Genomic DNA, 17,911 nt, shown 5'->3' on the forward strand with positions numbered 1-17,911 from the left:
GACTTTTTTTTTCTTCCCCCCAGTAAGTGAAATGGTTTTCCCAGCATGTGGCAGAGGGACAGAAGGAGGGGCAAAGGCCAGGGCTTGAAACTGGATGCTTTGGCACCTGGCATTTAACACCAGGTTAGCAGCTTCCTAGCACATGGTGGAAGATAAGTACCTGGAATTTAAGTTACAGCACAGAGCTCTGAGGAGATGGAACATTCATTTCGGTCGCCTATTGTAGGATGGTGGTTTTTTTGTTTTTTTTTTTTTTTTGAGAGAGAGAGAGAGGATTTCACTGTATAGCCCATACTGATCTTGAACTTGTTATCCACCGCCCCCATCTCTGGAGCACTGGGGCTCATTACATGTGTTCTTATCACTAGTGATTGTGGTTGAGTCATTCACCTGGTGTTTACTGAATGCCACTATTCCCCCTGACTGTTCTCGGTGCTGAAGGAAACAGTGATCATCCAAGTTTTACTCTCATGGAGTTAATTGAATAAAAATACAGTTTGTGAGCCTGTGGTAAATGTAGTAAATGTAGTACAGGATCTAAGTGAACTGTGCACTAAGTAGATAACAGAGGTCTGTGCCAATCACTTGCTCAGAGAAGTTGTACGTTTGCTTATATAGTGCCACAGACCGGATGTCCTAAATAAAAGAAACCATTTCATTGGTCTGAAGTCTTAGAACAAGGAGGTTAGTTGGTGTTTTCCAGGAGCCCAGGAAAAGGGTCCTTCACAAGCTTCTCTAAATTCTAACAGTTACTGGCAATCCATGGCATTCCTTGCATTATAGAAGCATCCACATGTTCACTATATTCTTCCATCTCTACATGACATCTCTCCGTTGTACCTGTGTCGACATGCCTGGCTCCAGATTTTCCCTTTCTGTAAGGACACACTTATATCAGACTAGGGGCCCAGCCTCCCGTGTTTGTCTTTGTCTTAACTAAGTTTGTATGCAAACCAGGTCATATTCTATGATCCTGAGGGTTAGGGCTTAACCTTGTGAGTTTGAATTGGGCAAAGGGAGAGATAGATAGATAGATAGATAGATAGATAGATAGATAGATAGATAGATAGATAGATAGATAGATATGTTTCAACTACTCATAGATTTCTCAAGATGAGGACAGGAAAGTACTGGATTGACGCTAAAAAAAAAGTGTCATTGAGAACTTAGAGGGTCCTCATGGTGTGCCCAAGGATACTCAAAGGGTCCATGCACACATAACAGTGCCAGATGCCCTAAGGCAGCTTCATTGGACTCAATTTTGACTTTGAACTTGGCAGTGCCTAAAGAGAAAGGGCAAACAGTTCTTGTGGTCCTGTCTGACATTAACATTGAAGTTTTTCTTGTCATTTGGTTCTGAAAAGTACAGACAGTGCTACAGAACTTAACACAAGTCTTCTTTTTCCATACCCTTCCTTCCCTGGCAATGTTGAGCCTCATAAAGTCCTAGCAAGAGTAGCCTCCTACTCCAGCAGAAGCTCCTAATGGGCATTAACACCAAGCATTTGAATGCTGATCACCGGGCCCCCTCAGTGCAGCATTCTTATCTGAGCTTTTGTAGTGTCTTACTTGTTGACAGGAGTTGTTAAAGCCTTCCCAAGAGGACTCTCAGCTTTTGTGTGCCACACCACAAGTTCCTTGCAGGTGTGGACATAGGTACTCTTTTCAGCAGGCAATATGAACTTGAATCCCAGCTTCTGTAGGCCTACAGTCGCTTTGTCTTTGTGTAATAGGAATAATGTTCTGCTTCTTAGAGATGCTGAGGACCAAATGAGAAAACGCTGCAAGGTATCTGAGGTCCCTGCTTGCCTGTAGTGAACTGCCAGAACAATACCATTGCAAGATATTATCCTGAGTGCAATAACTTGCAACAACATTGGCTTTGCATAATACCAAATTTTGGTCCCTTCCTATGGTGCTTTGGCCACATGTCAATCCTAATTCTGACTTGTTTTGTTTTTAAGGTGTCATACGCTCGCCCAAGCTCAGAGGTCATCAAAGATGCCAACTTGTACATCAGCGGGCTCCCAAGGACCATGACTCAGAAGGATGTGGAGGACATGTTCTCTCGGTTTGGGAGAATCATCAACTCCAGGGTCCTTGTGGATCAGACCACAGGTACAGACAGGAGCTAGGATAGGCAGCAAAGGCTTCTCTCTGAGCACAGGACCAGGTGTTCTGGGGAAGATAGAAAGATATCATGAGTTAGCCTCCAAAGGGGGGCAGATTGGACATGAGGAGACCTTAGTTTTCATTGATTGGGCTAGGGGAGTGAGATGGCATTAAAAGAATCCTGGGAGATAGGGTAATGGTGCGTACCTTTAATCCCAGCATTCAGAAAGAAAAAGCAGGTGACTCTGAGTTCATGATCTGCCTGATTTATGTAGCAGGTGCCAAGCCAACCAGGGTGACATAGTGAGACCATATAGAAAAAGGAAAAAGGGGGAAAAAAAAAAAAAAAAAAAAAGGCAGCCACCCAGCATTAGGCTAGCGTTTTGTAGGAAAAACATCAAAATTTTAGCACCTTCTCTGTACACCCAGATAGCTTTTGCTGGCCTGAGAACAGTTGGAAAGTTTGCTGTTCACGTGTCACTTGGAGTTCTTACTACAGATCCGTGGTGTCAGAATGTCTCCTCCACCTTGTAGTGACCTGAAGCAACACCATTGGCTGTTTGAGATGGGCTTCCTCAATCTTCATAATTGGGATGCTCCTCTCCAGAGAAGCAGTGAATTCCTGTCTCTGTCTTTCTGACCACTTGGCAGGTCCCTGCCAGACCATCAGTATAGACTTGGATGCCAAGCTGTGTGTAGAGATACTGGACATAAATGCTGAGGACTCCCATATATGCCCATGGCTGTGTCCCAACCCAGCTGTCTGCTTCTTGGAACCAAAACATTCCTCGTCAAATGACAAGTATAGCTTAAGTTGGGAACATAATTATTCATTATCTCCACAATAGGAATGGGAATTTGCTGGCACCAGAAAGGAAGAGTCTGTTTAGAGGCTAAGCAAGGCCTGTGTGGGGTTTTTTGTTTGTTTGTTTGTTTGTTTGTTTTCTTGTTTTCTCCCCTTCACGTTCTCCATAGACTTTGTGCCACACCTCCTGGCTGTGGGTGGCTGTCATAGAATTCCTCACTTTGGGGCATCTTCCCATTGGAAAAACTTGTGGTGCTCTTTATGACTGTACACGGTTGATGTTTCACTTTGTCTCAAGCTCAGGCTCACTGGAGGCTTCCCAGGTACCTGTTCCTGGCATGCTAAAGGGGCTCTGAGTGTGGCCTATAGCCTAGTATATACACCTACTCTGAGCAGTCTTTGCCAGAAAGGCCTAGGTTCCCTCACACCGTTGTGCTTATTGCTCTGGATGGGCAGCAGACTGGAAAATAGTATTTACTTAGCAGGAACTCCCAACCCCAGTTTGCACTAAAGGTTATCAGTAGTCCCTGAAGTACCTGTTGAGAGAAGCAGTGAGCCACTGGCCAGAGTGGGTGACGAAGCTAACACAGGTTCTTCTCCCTGAGCCTCCTCCCTAGCTCACACATGGCTCTTATGTCAGTCAGTCGGGCCCAGCATTGCTGGGTGTGTGAAAATGAAGCAGAAGCCCATCCCCAAGAACATACCACTTTTCCTAGAGGCTCCCCTCTGCTTCTTTGGCAGAGTTGGGCCCACCTTGTAGAAAGTATCGTTTCTACAGGCAGTTCCTTCATCTGTTTGTAGGGACTTTGTCTCTTTCCCTTGTCCAAGAGATACACCACAATATTACCCCTCTCCCTAATTAGCCATTAACTTGGGATGATTTCACGCTTTTCCCTCAGCTTTCAATGCTGTTCTCAGCCACTTTAGCAAAGGACACCACACTCTAAGCAAGAAGGGACATGGCAGGACCCCCTCTTCCCTAGCCCTTCCTTCTATAAATGAAGCCATCTAAAATGATACTTACTTGCTCTCGGGGCTTCTGCTGGAGTAGGAGGCTACTCTTGCTAGGACTTTATGAGGCTCAACATTGCCAGGGAAGGAAGGGTATGGAAAAAGAAGACTTGTGTTAAGTTCTGTAGATGAAAAGTACGTGAAGTTCAGAAAACCAGGGGTGGGACTCTGCCCTGTGGTAGAGTCTGCATACCATGAGTAAGGTTCCAGGTCTGATCCCCAGTACTTAGGGGGGAAAAGATAGTACTTAACAGAGAAGCATTTGGGGCTGGTATGGTGGCTCTGTGGGTAAAGGTACTTGCCCCGAAAGTCTGGTAAGCACATTGAATCCATGAGCTCTATATGGTGGAAGAAGAGAACCAACTCCTTCATATTATCCTCTGACTTCTACACCTTCACTGTGGCAGACATATACACACAAACACATGGTAAATAAATAAATGTTTTTTATTTTTATTCACCATTGTCTTAGTTACCTTTCTATTGCTGTGATAAAACATTGTGAGCAAGGCAAATTGTAAAAGAAAGTACTTAATTTGGCTTATGATTTCAAAGGGTTAGAGCCCATGATGACAGAGGGAAAGAACAGTTGAAGAGTTTACATTGTGATCCACAACCACAAGGCAAGGAGAGAGCCTTCCCCCAGTGACACCCCTCCTCGAACAAGGTCATACCTCCTAATCCTTTCCAAATAGTTCCAACTCTGAGGACTATGTGTTCAAATATATGTACCTGTGGGGGCCATTCTCATTCAAACCACCAAATTCTTTTTAAATTCATTTTTATTTTCTGTGTATGAGTGTTTTGCTTGCATGTATGTGTATGCATACAATGTGCATACAATTCCTAAATGTTTAAAACAATAATAAACAAAAACCAGATAAGGTGGCACAAGTCTTTAATCCCAACTCTGGAGGCAGAGGCAGCTGGATCTCAATGAATTTGAAGCCATTCAGGGCTGCATTGTGGGACCCTGCCTTTAAAAAGAAAAACTGGGATCTTCTTTTTAAAATCTTCTCATAGCCTGTGATGGTTGCTCACACCTTTAGTCTCAGAGGGAAGCGGATCTCTGTAAATTCGAGGCCAACCTGGTCTACAGAGCAAATTGCAGGACAGCCGGGGCTGTTACACAGAGAAGCTCTGTCTGGAAAAACCAAAAAAAAAAAACTTCTTATGGAGCTAGACAGATGGCTTAATTGTTAAGAGTACTTGCTACTCACCCAAAGGACCCAGTTCAGTTCCCAGCACCCACGTGGCAGGCAGCTCATGGCTATCTGCGACTCCAGTTTTGGGGTATCGGATGCCTTCTACATACACACAGGCAAAGCACTCACACATATAAAAATAAATAAATCTTTTAAAATATTTTTTTAATACTCACATCCATAGTCAGTAGAACTAGTTTTTATTTTTGTTTCTTTATTCATAATTGTTAATTGGATTAGTTCACACATCTGGAAATTATGCCAGTTCTTAGTCTTTGTCGTTAATCCTGAAAACACTAGCAAAAATAAAGCCCAATTCAGGAAACTCTCTGAAGAGGAGTCACAGTAAAAGCCACTGGGGATGGAAGACAGAGAGGAAGCAATGCCTTCGAGACACCGCAGGACTGAGGCACACATGAACTCAGAGACGGTAGCAGTGTGCACAGGGCCTGCACAGGTCCAAGCTGGGTGATGTGGGCACTGAGAGAGGGAAGTGGACATTATCTCCCATCCCTAACCAAGGAGTCATCTCACAAAGGAAAACTTGGTTTTCCCTAGTGGGGTCTCACTGGGTGTGGAAACCACACTTAAGGGCAGGCCCTTTGCCTCGGAATAGACAGCCAACTGAAAACTAACTCCGTGGTAGTTTTGGAGCTTTTTTGTCTCATAACACTTGTGTGCTTTTCTGATTTGTTTGTTTGCTTTTATTTCCTTGCTTGTTTTCTAAAATGAGAGAAAGCATGAATTATAGATGGGAAGGCGGGAACAGGAAGGGGAAACCATGATAAAACTATTGTATGAAAAACATCTATTTTCAATTAAAAATAAAAGTAAAGCCCAAATCACAAAGCCATCTTTAGATGTGTGAATTTATCAAACACTTAACTGATTTTATTACATCCTACATGAGATACCATCCCTTTTTTCTTTCAGGTAGTTTTTATTTGAAAGCAGTTGCATAAAACCAAAGAAACCACACTTGGACATAGGCTTTTCCTCAACTTGGTCACAGGTCTAAGAAGTAGAACAACAGTTACTCTAAAGGTGACCTTGTGCCAACCAACCACAACTTTGAATTGTATTGGCCTAAAGTTAGGTCAGTGTTCAGCTTTCCAGGATCAACCAAGCACTTAATTTTGCTGTGTAAGAGGAAACACAAACAGCATCTGCCAAGGGTTGGTCTTCAGGTGTTCTTCAGGCTTACGATTTAGAAATGAGCTCAAGTGCCAGAATCTTGCTAGTACATGGCATGTTGCTAGGTCTGGGATCACTGAATCTGTGTGCTGTGCATTTTAGGTAGGGTAAGTTTTGTTGGGTTTTGCAAAGCTACCGTTGAACCAAGAAGAAAGTATTCATAGGTTCCCTGGCTACTGTGCACATACATGATTCATACAGCATTTGGGGATCTTGTAAGTAGTGATTAGGGAAAGTACCAAGATAAGGGAGGAGACCTGAGAACATTTGATACAGCATGCTCACTTAACAAGTCACCCAAGGCTCTAGCTCTAGGCCATCACTGTTACTCTTTAATTGTTCAAAGGGCCTTTGCCTGAACCAGGGATAAAGCACCATTAGTAGAGTGCTTGCCTGGCATGCAGAAGGATCTGAGTTGAGTCCCTGGCACATGTAAACTAAGTGTAGTAACACATACCTGGGAAGCAAGATTAGTAGGAGTTCAGGATCATGGGCAACATAGTGAGTTTGAGGTTAGCCCTGTCTCAAACCAAAAAAAAATGCCTAGGGAAGGATCACCCCCATCCAGGTTAGCCTTTGCTGGTCTTGTGAATGAGAATGTTTAGTCAGGTTGGGCTAGCCTCTCTTCCAGACCACATCCAGAACTTGAGAAATGTCATTTAAGCTCCTTAACACTCTTTGGTATTTGCAGCTCACACCCCTTTCTGAATGTTCTTCAAAGCACAGAGTTTACTCTTTTCCTTTTAGTTCAGCCCAAAAGAGAGTTAAATCTTAATCTTTCATTAGTCATTGTTTTCTTTATTCATTTGTTTGCATATTTGGGTTTGATTTTGGTTTATTTGATTATGTAGGTGCCCAATTTGAACCACAGCCTATAGATTTGACTTTTGCTTCTCAGTTTTATTTTGTTTCTCTATCTGTTAGGTTTTTCCCCTAACTCCATTTTTGTTGATTTGTTAAAAAGGTTTGTCCAGAGGGGTTGCGTTTATCCGGTTTGACAAACGGTCGGAAGCAGAAGAGGCAATTACCAGTTTCAATGGTCATAAACCCCCAGGTTCCTCCGAGCCCATCACAGTGAAGTTTGCAGCCAATCCCAACCAGAACAAAAATATGGCTCTCCTCTCGCAGCTGTACCACTCGCCTGCTAGGCGGTTTGGAGGCCCTGTGCACCACCAGGCGCAGAGATTCAGGTGGGTCCAGATGTTGACATCCTGGTGGGCTATTTGTAGCGTGCTACCCTCCTTCAAGCTACACATACATAGCCCTGTGCTGAAGGGCTGCTCAGAGGAGAGAATACCAGGGATACTACACTGGTCCTATCTTCCTAGCTTTGTCCTCACCTCTATTTCACACGTGTCTGTGCATTGGGCATGGTGGCTCACACCTGCAATTCCATCACTGGAGAGTCAGGCAGAAGGATTAAGAATTAAAGGCTACCTTGGGCTACAAAGCAAGATCCTTTCTTAAGGGAAAACAAAACATATAGCAGTGGATCCTCAATATCAGTGGTTGGAGTGGGTTCCTGGTCCTCTCCGCAGGCACCAAATTCAAGGTTGCTCAGCTCTCCTATAAGATCTTTGCATATCATCTACACATATCCTCCTATAGACTGGATGACTCTTAATACCTAATTCAGTCTAAGTGTTGTGGAAGTGTTTGCTGTGCTGTGTAATCTATGGGACAATGACAGGTCTGTACACAGACAATATGGATTCTTCCCAGGTACATCCAGACTATAATGGGTCATGTCCACAGATAGCCCATGGCTGCAGGGGGCCAACCATACATCTACCGAGGCATTGTCTGTCTTTAGAGTTGAAAAAGTGGCACCAACTCCACTGGCTACTGGTAGTGCTCCAGTGCTTGGTTCCAGTAATATATTACTGGAATAGTTCAGCAGGAATTGCAATCCTTTAATCCTTAGTGGGCCTTTTTTTTTTTTTTTTTTTTATCTTGGCCCTGGAGAGTTGACTCAACAGTTAAGAGCACTGGCTGCTCTCCAGAGAATATGAGTTCAATTCCCAGCACCCAGGTGTTGCATCATAACTATCTGTAACTCTAGTACCAGGGAATCCAATCCCTTCTTTTGGTCTGTGGGGACACCAGGCACACACATAGTGTATAGACATACATGCAGGCAAAACACCCATGCACATAAAAATAGATAAATACATATATTTTAAAACTATGTAAAAAAAAAAATCTTTTCTATCTGTGAGAAAAGATGGCAGTCAGCATGTGCTTAGATGAGACCTGTTTGTAAATAAATTTCATATGTTTGTTTAGTGACTCTAAACCAAGCCTCTATCATACAACTTCTTTGTCTATCTTTTCTTTCCCTTTTAGACAGGGTCTAATATAGGCCAAAATGGCCTGGAATTCACTATGTATTTACTAATGGATAAGAATGTCCTAGAGCCATGTCTGGTGCTACATGCCTTTAATTCCAGGCAAATCTCTGAGTTCCAGGACAGCCTGATTACAGTTTGAGGACTTCCAAGGACTGGGAAGGCTGAAGCAGGAGAATCTTTAAGACAGTAAAATAGTACCCTAGAAGTTTTCAGTATATAGTCATTCTTTGGTGTTCATTAGGTTCTAGAACACCCCTCATACCCCTATCTCACATTCCAGAATCATCCAGTGTTCAAGTCCAACATATAAAATAGAGTGATGTTTGCACTGATTCCATACACATCTCTTCATCTCATCTCCAGGTCTTCATGTGATTTATACCTGATATTTTGTGATTACCATGGAAACAGATAGTATACTGTATTGCTCAGGCAGTAGTGACCTAAAAAGTCTGTACAGATAGAAAAGACAGGTAGAAAATTGGGGGAGGAGGTACAAGGAAGTATCTTTTCAACCCACCCCCCAAGATATCTTCCTTGATCTAAAATTGGTTGAATTGCAGATGTGGTTGCTGAAGACATCATTTGCTTGGAAGAGTGCTTACCTAGTATGTATGAAGCCCTAGGTTCCATTCCCAGCACCACCTAAACTAGGTGTGTTAGTACAAACCTGTCTTCTAGCACTTGGAAGGTGGAGGCAAGAAGTTCAAGATTATCGTTAGTTACATAGAGAGTCAGAGAGTCCAGCTTGGGTTATGTTAGACCCTGCCTTTAAAAAAAAAAAGTGGCCGGGCGGTGGTGGCGCACACCTGTAATCCCAGCACTTGGGAGGCAGAGCCAGGTGGATCTCTGAGTTCGAGGCCAGCCTGGGCTACCAAGTTAGCTCCAGGAAAGGCGCAAAGCTACGCAGAGAAACCCTGTCTCGAAAAAACAAAAACAAAAAAAAAAAAAAAGTATGCTGATATGCATTTGACCCCAACACTCAGGAGACAGAGAACAGGTGGATCTCTGAGTATGAAGCAGGCCTAGTCTACATAGTGAGTTCTAGGTCAGCTAAATCTACGTCTAGTAAGACCCTGTCTTAAAATTTCACAACAAAATGAAATGCAGATGGAGAAACTATAGATAAAGTAGGCCTACTGTAGTTGCTGCGTGAAAATCTAGGTGACTTGAACTCCTCTTTCTAGTTCTTATTGAAAACCAGCTCAGCTTAGTAACTCACAGGCACCTGGATACCATCCTACCACCCACATCAATACCTAAGACTGCCTCTCGACCACAGAAGGCCATCTGACCACTGCAACATCCTACTGCTGGCTATTGAAACTAATTTATACAGTTTTTAAAATCAAAGCAAATACTGTATCTTGGTTCTTTCTCACCACATTGAAACTAGCCCTGAAATTTTACCATATTGAAAGTGAAGTAGCCATGGGAGCAAGTAATGATTCTTTGGTTGTGCTGTGCAGCTCCACAGATAATGTCCTCAAACATTCCTAAATATTCCCTCCAGCCATTATTTTTTTTTCTCAGAAAATGCCTAAAGAGGGCAACAGAGCCTCCTCTTTTATTATTCTCCTTAATCCTTACTACTACATTTACATGTTTTCATCCACATTTTTTTAATCCACGTTTTTTAACAGTTCACTGTGGCCAGGCCTGGTGTACACACCTCTCACCCTAGCACTCAGGCTGAAGCAGGAGGACCGTGCATCTTGAGCTAGCATGAGCTGTAGAGTAAGGCACCTGTTGCCCTAAAGAAATAGAACAGTGGAGGGGGGGTGAATGTGTCACTGTGGGAAAAACTCCCTGTGCTTATCAAGTTGCTTATATTCCTCTATCCTTGTTCCTGTCTACTGAGTTCATAGGCCTTGGAATTGGTAGCTTGACCTGGCCCTTGTGAAGTGATTTGAGCCATCTCAGAGCTGGGGGAAGGAATTATTGTGTCCTATATTAGCTGTGTGCAGCATTGTTCTCTCTTCAGAGAGTCCTGGGCTTTGACCCCTCAGGAAGAAGTATAACAATGAGGAGGAGACTAAAGCCACAGGTGGTGGTACACACCTTTAATTCCAGCACTCAGGAAGCATAGGGTAGGTAGATTTCAGAGTTCAGGGCCAGCCTGGTCCAGTGTGAGTTCCAAGACAACCAGAGCTACACAGAGAAACCCTGTCTTGGTAGGAAAAAAAAAAAAATAGAAAAACAAAAGGCAAGAAAACAATGAAAAAGGGCTAAACTTGGGAGGAAAAGCTTCCTCCTTCCCCTACGTGGATTAATGTATACACATTTGCACACAGAATGTGAAGAGTTTCCCTCAAAGAAAGTGACAATGAGAGATCCCTGAAGAGTACTTCTACCTGCATGTGGAAGAAACTCCTAGGATTTCATATATGGGGTATGGGATTGGGCTCATGGCTCATTGCTCACCCTCAGTTCCTTCCCCAGCATCACAAAAACTAAAGTAAAACGGAGAAAGCCACAGGAACAACTAAATAGATCTCACATACGCCACACACATGCTGCAGGGGAAGTGGAGGCTGCTGCTGTCAGGTGGCACTAGCTGGGCACCACAGAGTCAGACCCTCACCAGGGTCCGAGCCCGCCACTGTCTTATAGATGCCTTTCAAGAATTGCTCGAAGGTGCAGACAGTATATGTTTCTCTCTCTCTCTCTCTCTCTCTCTCTCTCTCTCTCTCTCTCTCTCTCTCTCTCTCTCTCTCTCTTTTTTTTTTTGAGCTGAGGATCGAACCCAGGGCCTTGCACTTGCTAGGCAAGCGCTCTACCACTGAGCTAAATCCCCAATCCCTGTGTTTCTCTTATGTGCAAAATTCAGATAAAAAAAAAAATGAAAATAGAGTGAGCTATTTGGGAAGTCGACAGGATCTGAGGGAAGGTGGAACAAGAGGATAATAAAGGTGAGAATGTCACAGTGAACATTGTTATCTTATAACAATGTGTTTTAAGTCACATGGTACCCCAACCTTGAGCTTCTGTAGCTTAGAGGAGCTGACTATGTAGAGCAGTTAGAAGCGCAATAACCTTACATCAATGTACCCCGGTCATGCTGGCCCTGTCCATCCTTCCTCTTACCCCTCCTGTGCAGATACACTACTGGCCTTAACCTTGACTTGAACGTGTGCTCTCTGTTTGCTAGGTTCTCCCCTATGGGTGTAGATCACATGAGTGGGATTTCTGGTGTCAATGTCCCCGGCAATGCTTCCTCGGGCTGGTGCATCTTCATCTACAACCTTGGGCAAGACGCTGATGAGGGGATCCTCTGGCAGATGTTTGGCCCCTTTGGTGCAGTCACCAATGTGAAAGTGATTCGTGATTTCAACACCAACAAGTGCAAAGGGTTTGGTTTTGTGACCATGACAAACTATGAAGAAGCTGCAATGGCCATAGCAAGTCTGAACGGCTACCGCCTGGGGGACAAAATTTTACAGGTTTCCTTCAAAACCAACAAGTCCCACAAATAACTCGCTCATGCTTTTCTTTTTTCTTTTCTTTTTTCTTTTTTTTGTACGGAATAGATAATTAAGAGTGAAGAAGTTGAAACTTTTTTGTTAGTGTACAACTCATTTTGCGCCAATTTTCACAAGTGTTTGTCTTAGTCTAAATGAGAAGTGCAAAAGGTTTTTATACTCTGGGATGCAACCAACATGTTCAAATGCTTGAAATCCCACAAATGTTAGACCAATTTTAAGTTTTCTTAAGTTATTTCCTTTAAAGTATATATTAAACCGAAACCTAAGTAGACTGCATTGACTAACCAGTCCCTCTGGATGGTGGTGGAACTGAAGCATGCTTTAACTTCTAAGACTGTCTAACACCTGTTTCATTCGATGTCTCCGCAGACCAGATTTAAAACAAAACAAGAATCTTTTTTTTTTTTTTTTTTCTCGTCTTAGGTTTAGTTTTTAACCTAAAGATGTTAGACAGATGGAGTGTGTTTTCTTAACTGCTTCACCATTTTAAGCAATTTCTGCTGTAGCTGACAGGAAATTTGCCCTCCCCAGCAGGTCCCACTGCTGCCTCCTGCCCAGTCAGTCCTGGCTCTGGTGTTGGGAGCAGCAGCAGGGCCCATACTCTGTGTGGGCCCTCACCAGGGAGGGGTGAGTTCCCCATGTTGGGCTGGGTCAGGCCCTCCAGAGGACACGAAGGTGTTTTATAAGCCCAGGCACCAATGAGAACGGACCAAAGAGTTTCAGGGCAGCTCCAGTATATTCCAGAGTCAGACCTGAGCTCCAGGCATGCCTGAAGATGTCCCACTCCTCTGACATCCTGAGTGTCTGTCCACACATTGCATGCATGGTGCCCACACATCGGATACTGTTGTTCATGCAACCTCTCAAGTTTCCAAGACCATTTAACCTAGCTTGACTGCACAATGATAGCTCTGTTTTTAATGACACAGAAACATTTGAGCATTGTATTTCTCGCATCCCTCCTTGTGAGCGCTAGACTTTCTCCGATCTTAGTCAGATTTTTGTTTTGAAATTTTGCTTTTGTATGGACACTCAGCAGAAAAGTACTTCTTGCCAGTTATCTATTAACAAAAACCTTTGATTTGTAGTTTTAAGGATTAACCCTCAAAGTTCTCTTCATAACTGCCTTGACGTTTGGGGTTCTGTTCTGTTAATTTTCTTTTGCTTTTTTGTGTTTTTTGTTTGTTTTTACTTTTGCATTTAAGACCATTAAATTTGATTTTGTTTTGCTCGAGTTTTGTTTTGTTTTTTGTTTTACCTTTTCTTTCTTTTTTGGCTAGGGAAGGCACAGACAGCCCAGCATTCAGGGAGGAGTCTGTCAGACCTTATAAACACTTGCCGCAAAGTTTAAAAAACATTTCTGGGTCTATGGTGTAGAAACACAGCTGTGGATCAATGGTTCTTCACTCGGGAGCTGGTAGGAAAAGTCAGAGGGATGGCCTTCGGAGCAGATGAGGCCCTGAGCCCTACAGCCCTCAGAATCGTGCTCGGATTTTTATTAGCATGTGGAGAAAATGACAACAGGCTAGCTCAGTTACTGGCAGCTCTTCACTTTGATGTGAGCCTGGAGTGTGTAACAGCAGGCTAGTATTTAGTTCTTGATATCATGAGATGACAGCATTATTTATATATTTGTTTACTTATTTATGTATTTAGCTATTTATTTTGTTTAATTTATTTAAGTGGAAAACTGAGCAACAAGCACAGCCATCGCTAAAGCAGGTCATCGTGTCAAGAAACCCTTGAACAATTTGAGGCTGCCTATCCCCTCCCCCTGCCTCCTTTCCCTGACTTCCCTGCAGTGTTTCCCACATTGATGACTCCCACATTGATGACGTTGTCTCAAGTACCAGGGCTTTGTCCCACCCTATGGGAGCCAAGTGCTGCTTGCTCTTTCCCAGAATTAACCATCCTGTAGAACCTGAAACCAAGAACCAAAGGCCCATTTGCCCAGATCTGACCAAAATGAGGGTCACCTGCTCTGTTGCTACAGAGTGCCCCTCCCCATAGGACCAGAATGTTCTGGTAAAATAGGCATTTCCTGTTTTTCAGGCCAACATTCTTCTGAATGAAGGTGGGATTCCCGATCTGAGCCTTCCCTGCTTTCTCCTCACTCCTTGCAGCCTTAGCTAGTGTCCCATACCTGAAAGGGACTGTGTCTTTAAAGCACCTGGTGCTCAGAGCCAGCACCTCAGTCACTACCATCTCCACCCCGTAAACACCTACTTATTCCATAGTGATCATTCTGACCGGAAGCATGAGAGGAAAGGGGGAAGTCTTAACAGCTTCTGGTTAAGGTCGCCTCAAGTTGAGTGAAATTCTCTTTCTGTATGGTCACCACTGAACAACATTCTAGATAAAAGTCATAGTGCATTTCTTTGTGAGCTTTCTTTGTCAATGTCTAGAAGGAGTTAGCTTTGATAAGACATTCCTGAAAGCAATTTTCATTCTATGAAGGGACTAGATGCTGGGCCTGAGCTCAGAGTTCATGATGGCTTGTAGAGGCTTGCTAGAAAAAGGGACATTCCAGAATCCAGAGATGTGTGTGATTAAAGCGCTTACCAAGGATGAACGAAGCCATGAGTTCCATCCCAGCACTGGAGAAAAAGTCACAACCCAAGAAACTATTTCTTAATTTTTTTTTTAATTACAGAAATCCATCCTGTTTTTATTGAGCAGAATAAGGGCATTCCTTGCGTTTGGTAATCTGATGGGAAAAAAAAAATACAGAGTAGGTAATGTTCATTCATCAGAAATATGGTTCAGCCAATACCAAAGAGGCTTTGACTGAGTTCACTTGACCTGTATGATTGGCCCTGGTAGTGGGTTATCTGTTGAGCCACCTCCAGATCTTCAACCTACTAGTTGGGTTACCTGTTTCCTTCCTGGAGTGATTCTCTCTCCCAACTGAAACTTTTCTAGGTAATGTGCCAAGCCATCTTGGCTGTGCCTCTGGTTGCAGTACTGTGACTGTACCCCTCCTCCCTATACTTAGATGCTTGCTCAGCTACCATCTTGCTTGACTTCCCTGGGGTGGGCTTAAGGGGTGATGCCACTGTACTGTGTGGGTTCTGTCTCTCTCGCAGTTGCCTTAACCTTTTGAGAGTCTGCACTTGACAGTAAGTAGTTCAGGAACCCTCCTGGCTATAAGGAGCTAAGACAAGTCTCCTGGCTGGCATTTAAGGGGAATCCTGCTGGGTCAGAGAAATAAATGAACCTCCAAGACAGTGGCAGGTTATCTGCCTGGGTTTGCCTCCAAACAAAAGCCATTTGTCTATAACATAACATGTTGAAAGGATGTGACCTACTCCAGTCTGGTGTTACATTTGGCAATCAAAGTTGAAATAATCAGCTCTTCCAATTGGCATGATTTAGCCCAGTTTTATCTCTTGATGTTTTGTGCAGCCAGCTTTCCTCTATTGGATGAAAGAGAATATGAATAAGCTGAAAGGAGCCTCTGCCTTCTCCATCCCAACACCTTACCCCTTCCTATCTTCCCAGGAACTGCCTCACCTACTGAGACCTAAGGTAGCTCCTGAGGAAAGACCTCTGGGGTTCATCACACTCAAGGAGTCAGGAATTCTATTTCCAAACTTCCCTAGAGCACCCCAAAGTCATGAACGCTTACTGTTGAGTGGCATTGATGATTTGACACATTCTTGGGGGAGCAATAGAGCATGCATTTCCATCCTAAATAAGGACTCCCCACCTCCCCACCCCCACCTTTGACCTTTAATAATGATTGTATTACATTTTCCCATAACCTTTTGCTGATGTGGTTCAATTTCTTTTTCTCAGTCATGAAAATATTTATTATTTATTTATTTATTACTTGTAAGTCACCAGCTGCCAAGTATCTGCATTAGGCTGATGGAGACTTTGAGAGGACTGTGCTTTCCTGTTCCCTTCCCCAGAAGAGAAGGCTGGTTGGTTGGTGGAGGCCACCTCTCTTCCCACATGCTGTTTTCCCTCACAGTGGCTTGCTTTGGGGGAGGGGAGGGCTTCTACCAGCTGATTCCCGTGTTGTACACTAGATGGCTAGACATTTTTGTATATTAGTGTGTTTTAAGTTATTGATTTGTTTTATATGAAATAATTTATTTTTCAGGTACCATTTTTTTTTTCATTTTAACTTTGTTTTTACATGGGTTTGTTTTCAATAAAGTCTGACACTGCTGTCCAAAGTCAACAATAAAGTGAATCCCATTGTGTTCTTTTTAGGATGTTTATGTAACTAGCCTTTAAAAGTAATTTTCAGAAAAAGAAAGGTAGGGACAAAGCCCTTACCTGTTCCCTTCCCAGTTTGCCTTTTCCCACTACTTTAAATCCTTGTGAATAAATGTTCTTCAGTGTTTTAGGAAGAAGAAGCAAACCTAGATTTTGATAATTCAGAAGATTTCAGATTAATGAAGCTTTGAAAGAACCATTTTTCGAAATTTTAGTGACGTGTGAATATTTTTTGTCAATGGCTTTCTCAAAGAGAATGAAACTTTTGCACCATTTTCAGAGTTTTTATAGAGATGCCAAATTGATATATTTACATGTAATGGAAACATGAAAAAAAGTTTTATTAAACAATTGTTCATAGCTGTGTAGACATTTTAATTCAGCTTCCAAAGCTCTTCAAAAGCGTATTTTGGAGGTATGGGGCGTTAACTGATGATTCCAAATGAGTCAGTTTGTCCAAATACTCAGTTCCTTTGCAGGTGTCAGGTTTGTGCTAAACACTGTATGTTACCAGTGACTGGAATTCTGTGATATTTTGGTAATAAATGAAGTGGGATCATTGAGATGCGACGGTGTAGGGGTGATCGTGTGTGACTTGTCAGCATTCCAAAGCCAGATGAAGTGCCAGGTGACTTCTTCCCTCAGTGAGCCAAGACCAGACCACAGCCTTGACCTAGCAGAGAGGGAGCCCGTGGACAGCCCAGGTATGGTGTGTATCTGTCTCCCTCATGACCTTCCCATTTCTTCCCAGATGTTTCCTCCTCATGGAGGAGCCCCAGAACCTTGATGATGAATACCTCTTCCCCTTACTCTCGGGTTGGATGTGGCCACCTTTGAGCCATGGGATAGAATTGAGAGGCTCAGTTTCCTTTGGGACATGAAAGCAAAGTGTAGCTCTCCATCTTACTGTATAATTAGCACAGAATCTCAAGTGGGCTGGGGATGTCGCTCTTTGAATAGAGTGTCTACCATACACTAAGCTCTGACCTCCATTCCTTAGTGCCACAAAAATAATCCTGGTAGTGTGTGCCTGTAATCCAAATACTTGACAGAAAGAGACGGGAGGACCAGCTCAAGGTCAGCCTTGACACCTTGACTACATAGCAGATTTGAGGCCAGCCTGGGATACAAGAATATCACCCCTCAACCCCTCCAGAGTTGGGGGTGGGGTTACTCCTTGAAATTAAGGATCTGGGTCGGGAAAAGAAATGGTATTTTGGAGAACTGGGAAGAAGACTCAGAAAAGCCTGTGGAAGACTCCCCCACCCCACCCCCCTGTTGAACAAACTCGGGACAAGAGTGGAGAGTTGGTGGGGGAAGCTGGTTTGGTGGAATACACATGAAGGCCATTTCTTGTCAAGGCAGGGCTTCTGGAGAGGCCTTGTGAGTCAACAGTGGGATCTACAGGCAAGTGTAGAAGAGCTGGGGGGTAAGACTTAGAGAATTTACCTGGAGATCCCTAAGGGAAATGCCACAACCACTAAGGTACTCAGGAAACTCATATACATAAACAGCATGACT

General features: G+C 43.4%; 1 protein-coding gene across 2 annotated transcripts in view; it reads left to right on the plus strand.

The window, feature by feature from the left end:
- Elavl1 (ELAV like RNA binding protein 1) overlaps positions 1–13,397 on the plus strand; it is a 42,704-nt gene extending 29,307 nt beyond the window's left edge. For both annotated transcript variants that reach the window (XM_006970145.4, XM_076560416.1), the window contains 3 exons: positions 1,965–2,118; positions 7,292–7,517; positions 11,830–13,397. In XM_006970145.4, coding sequence (XP_006970207.1) covers positions 1,965–2,118; positions 7,292–7,517; positions 11,830–12,154 — 705 coding nt within the window. In that variant the 3' untranslated portion in view covers positions 12,155–13,397. The remainder of the gene's footprint in view (positions 1–1,964; positions 2,119–7,291; positions 7,518–11,829) is intronic.
- Positions 13,398–17,911: the final 4,514 nt, after the last annotated feature.

The sequence above is a fragment of the Peromyscus maniculatus genome, chromosome 23 (genome assembly GCF_049852395.1).
Source record: "Peromyscus maniculatus bairdii isolate BWxNUB_F1_BW_parent chromosome 23, HU_Pman_BW_mat_3.1, whole genome shotgun sequence".
Taxonomy (NCBI): domain Eukaryota; kingdom Metazoa; phylum Chordata; class Mammalia; order Rodentia; family Cricetidae; genus Peromyscus; species Peromyscus maniculatus.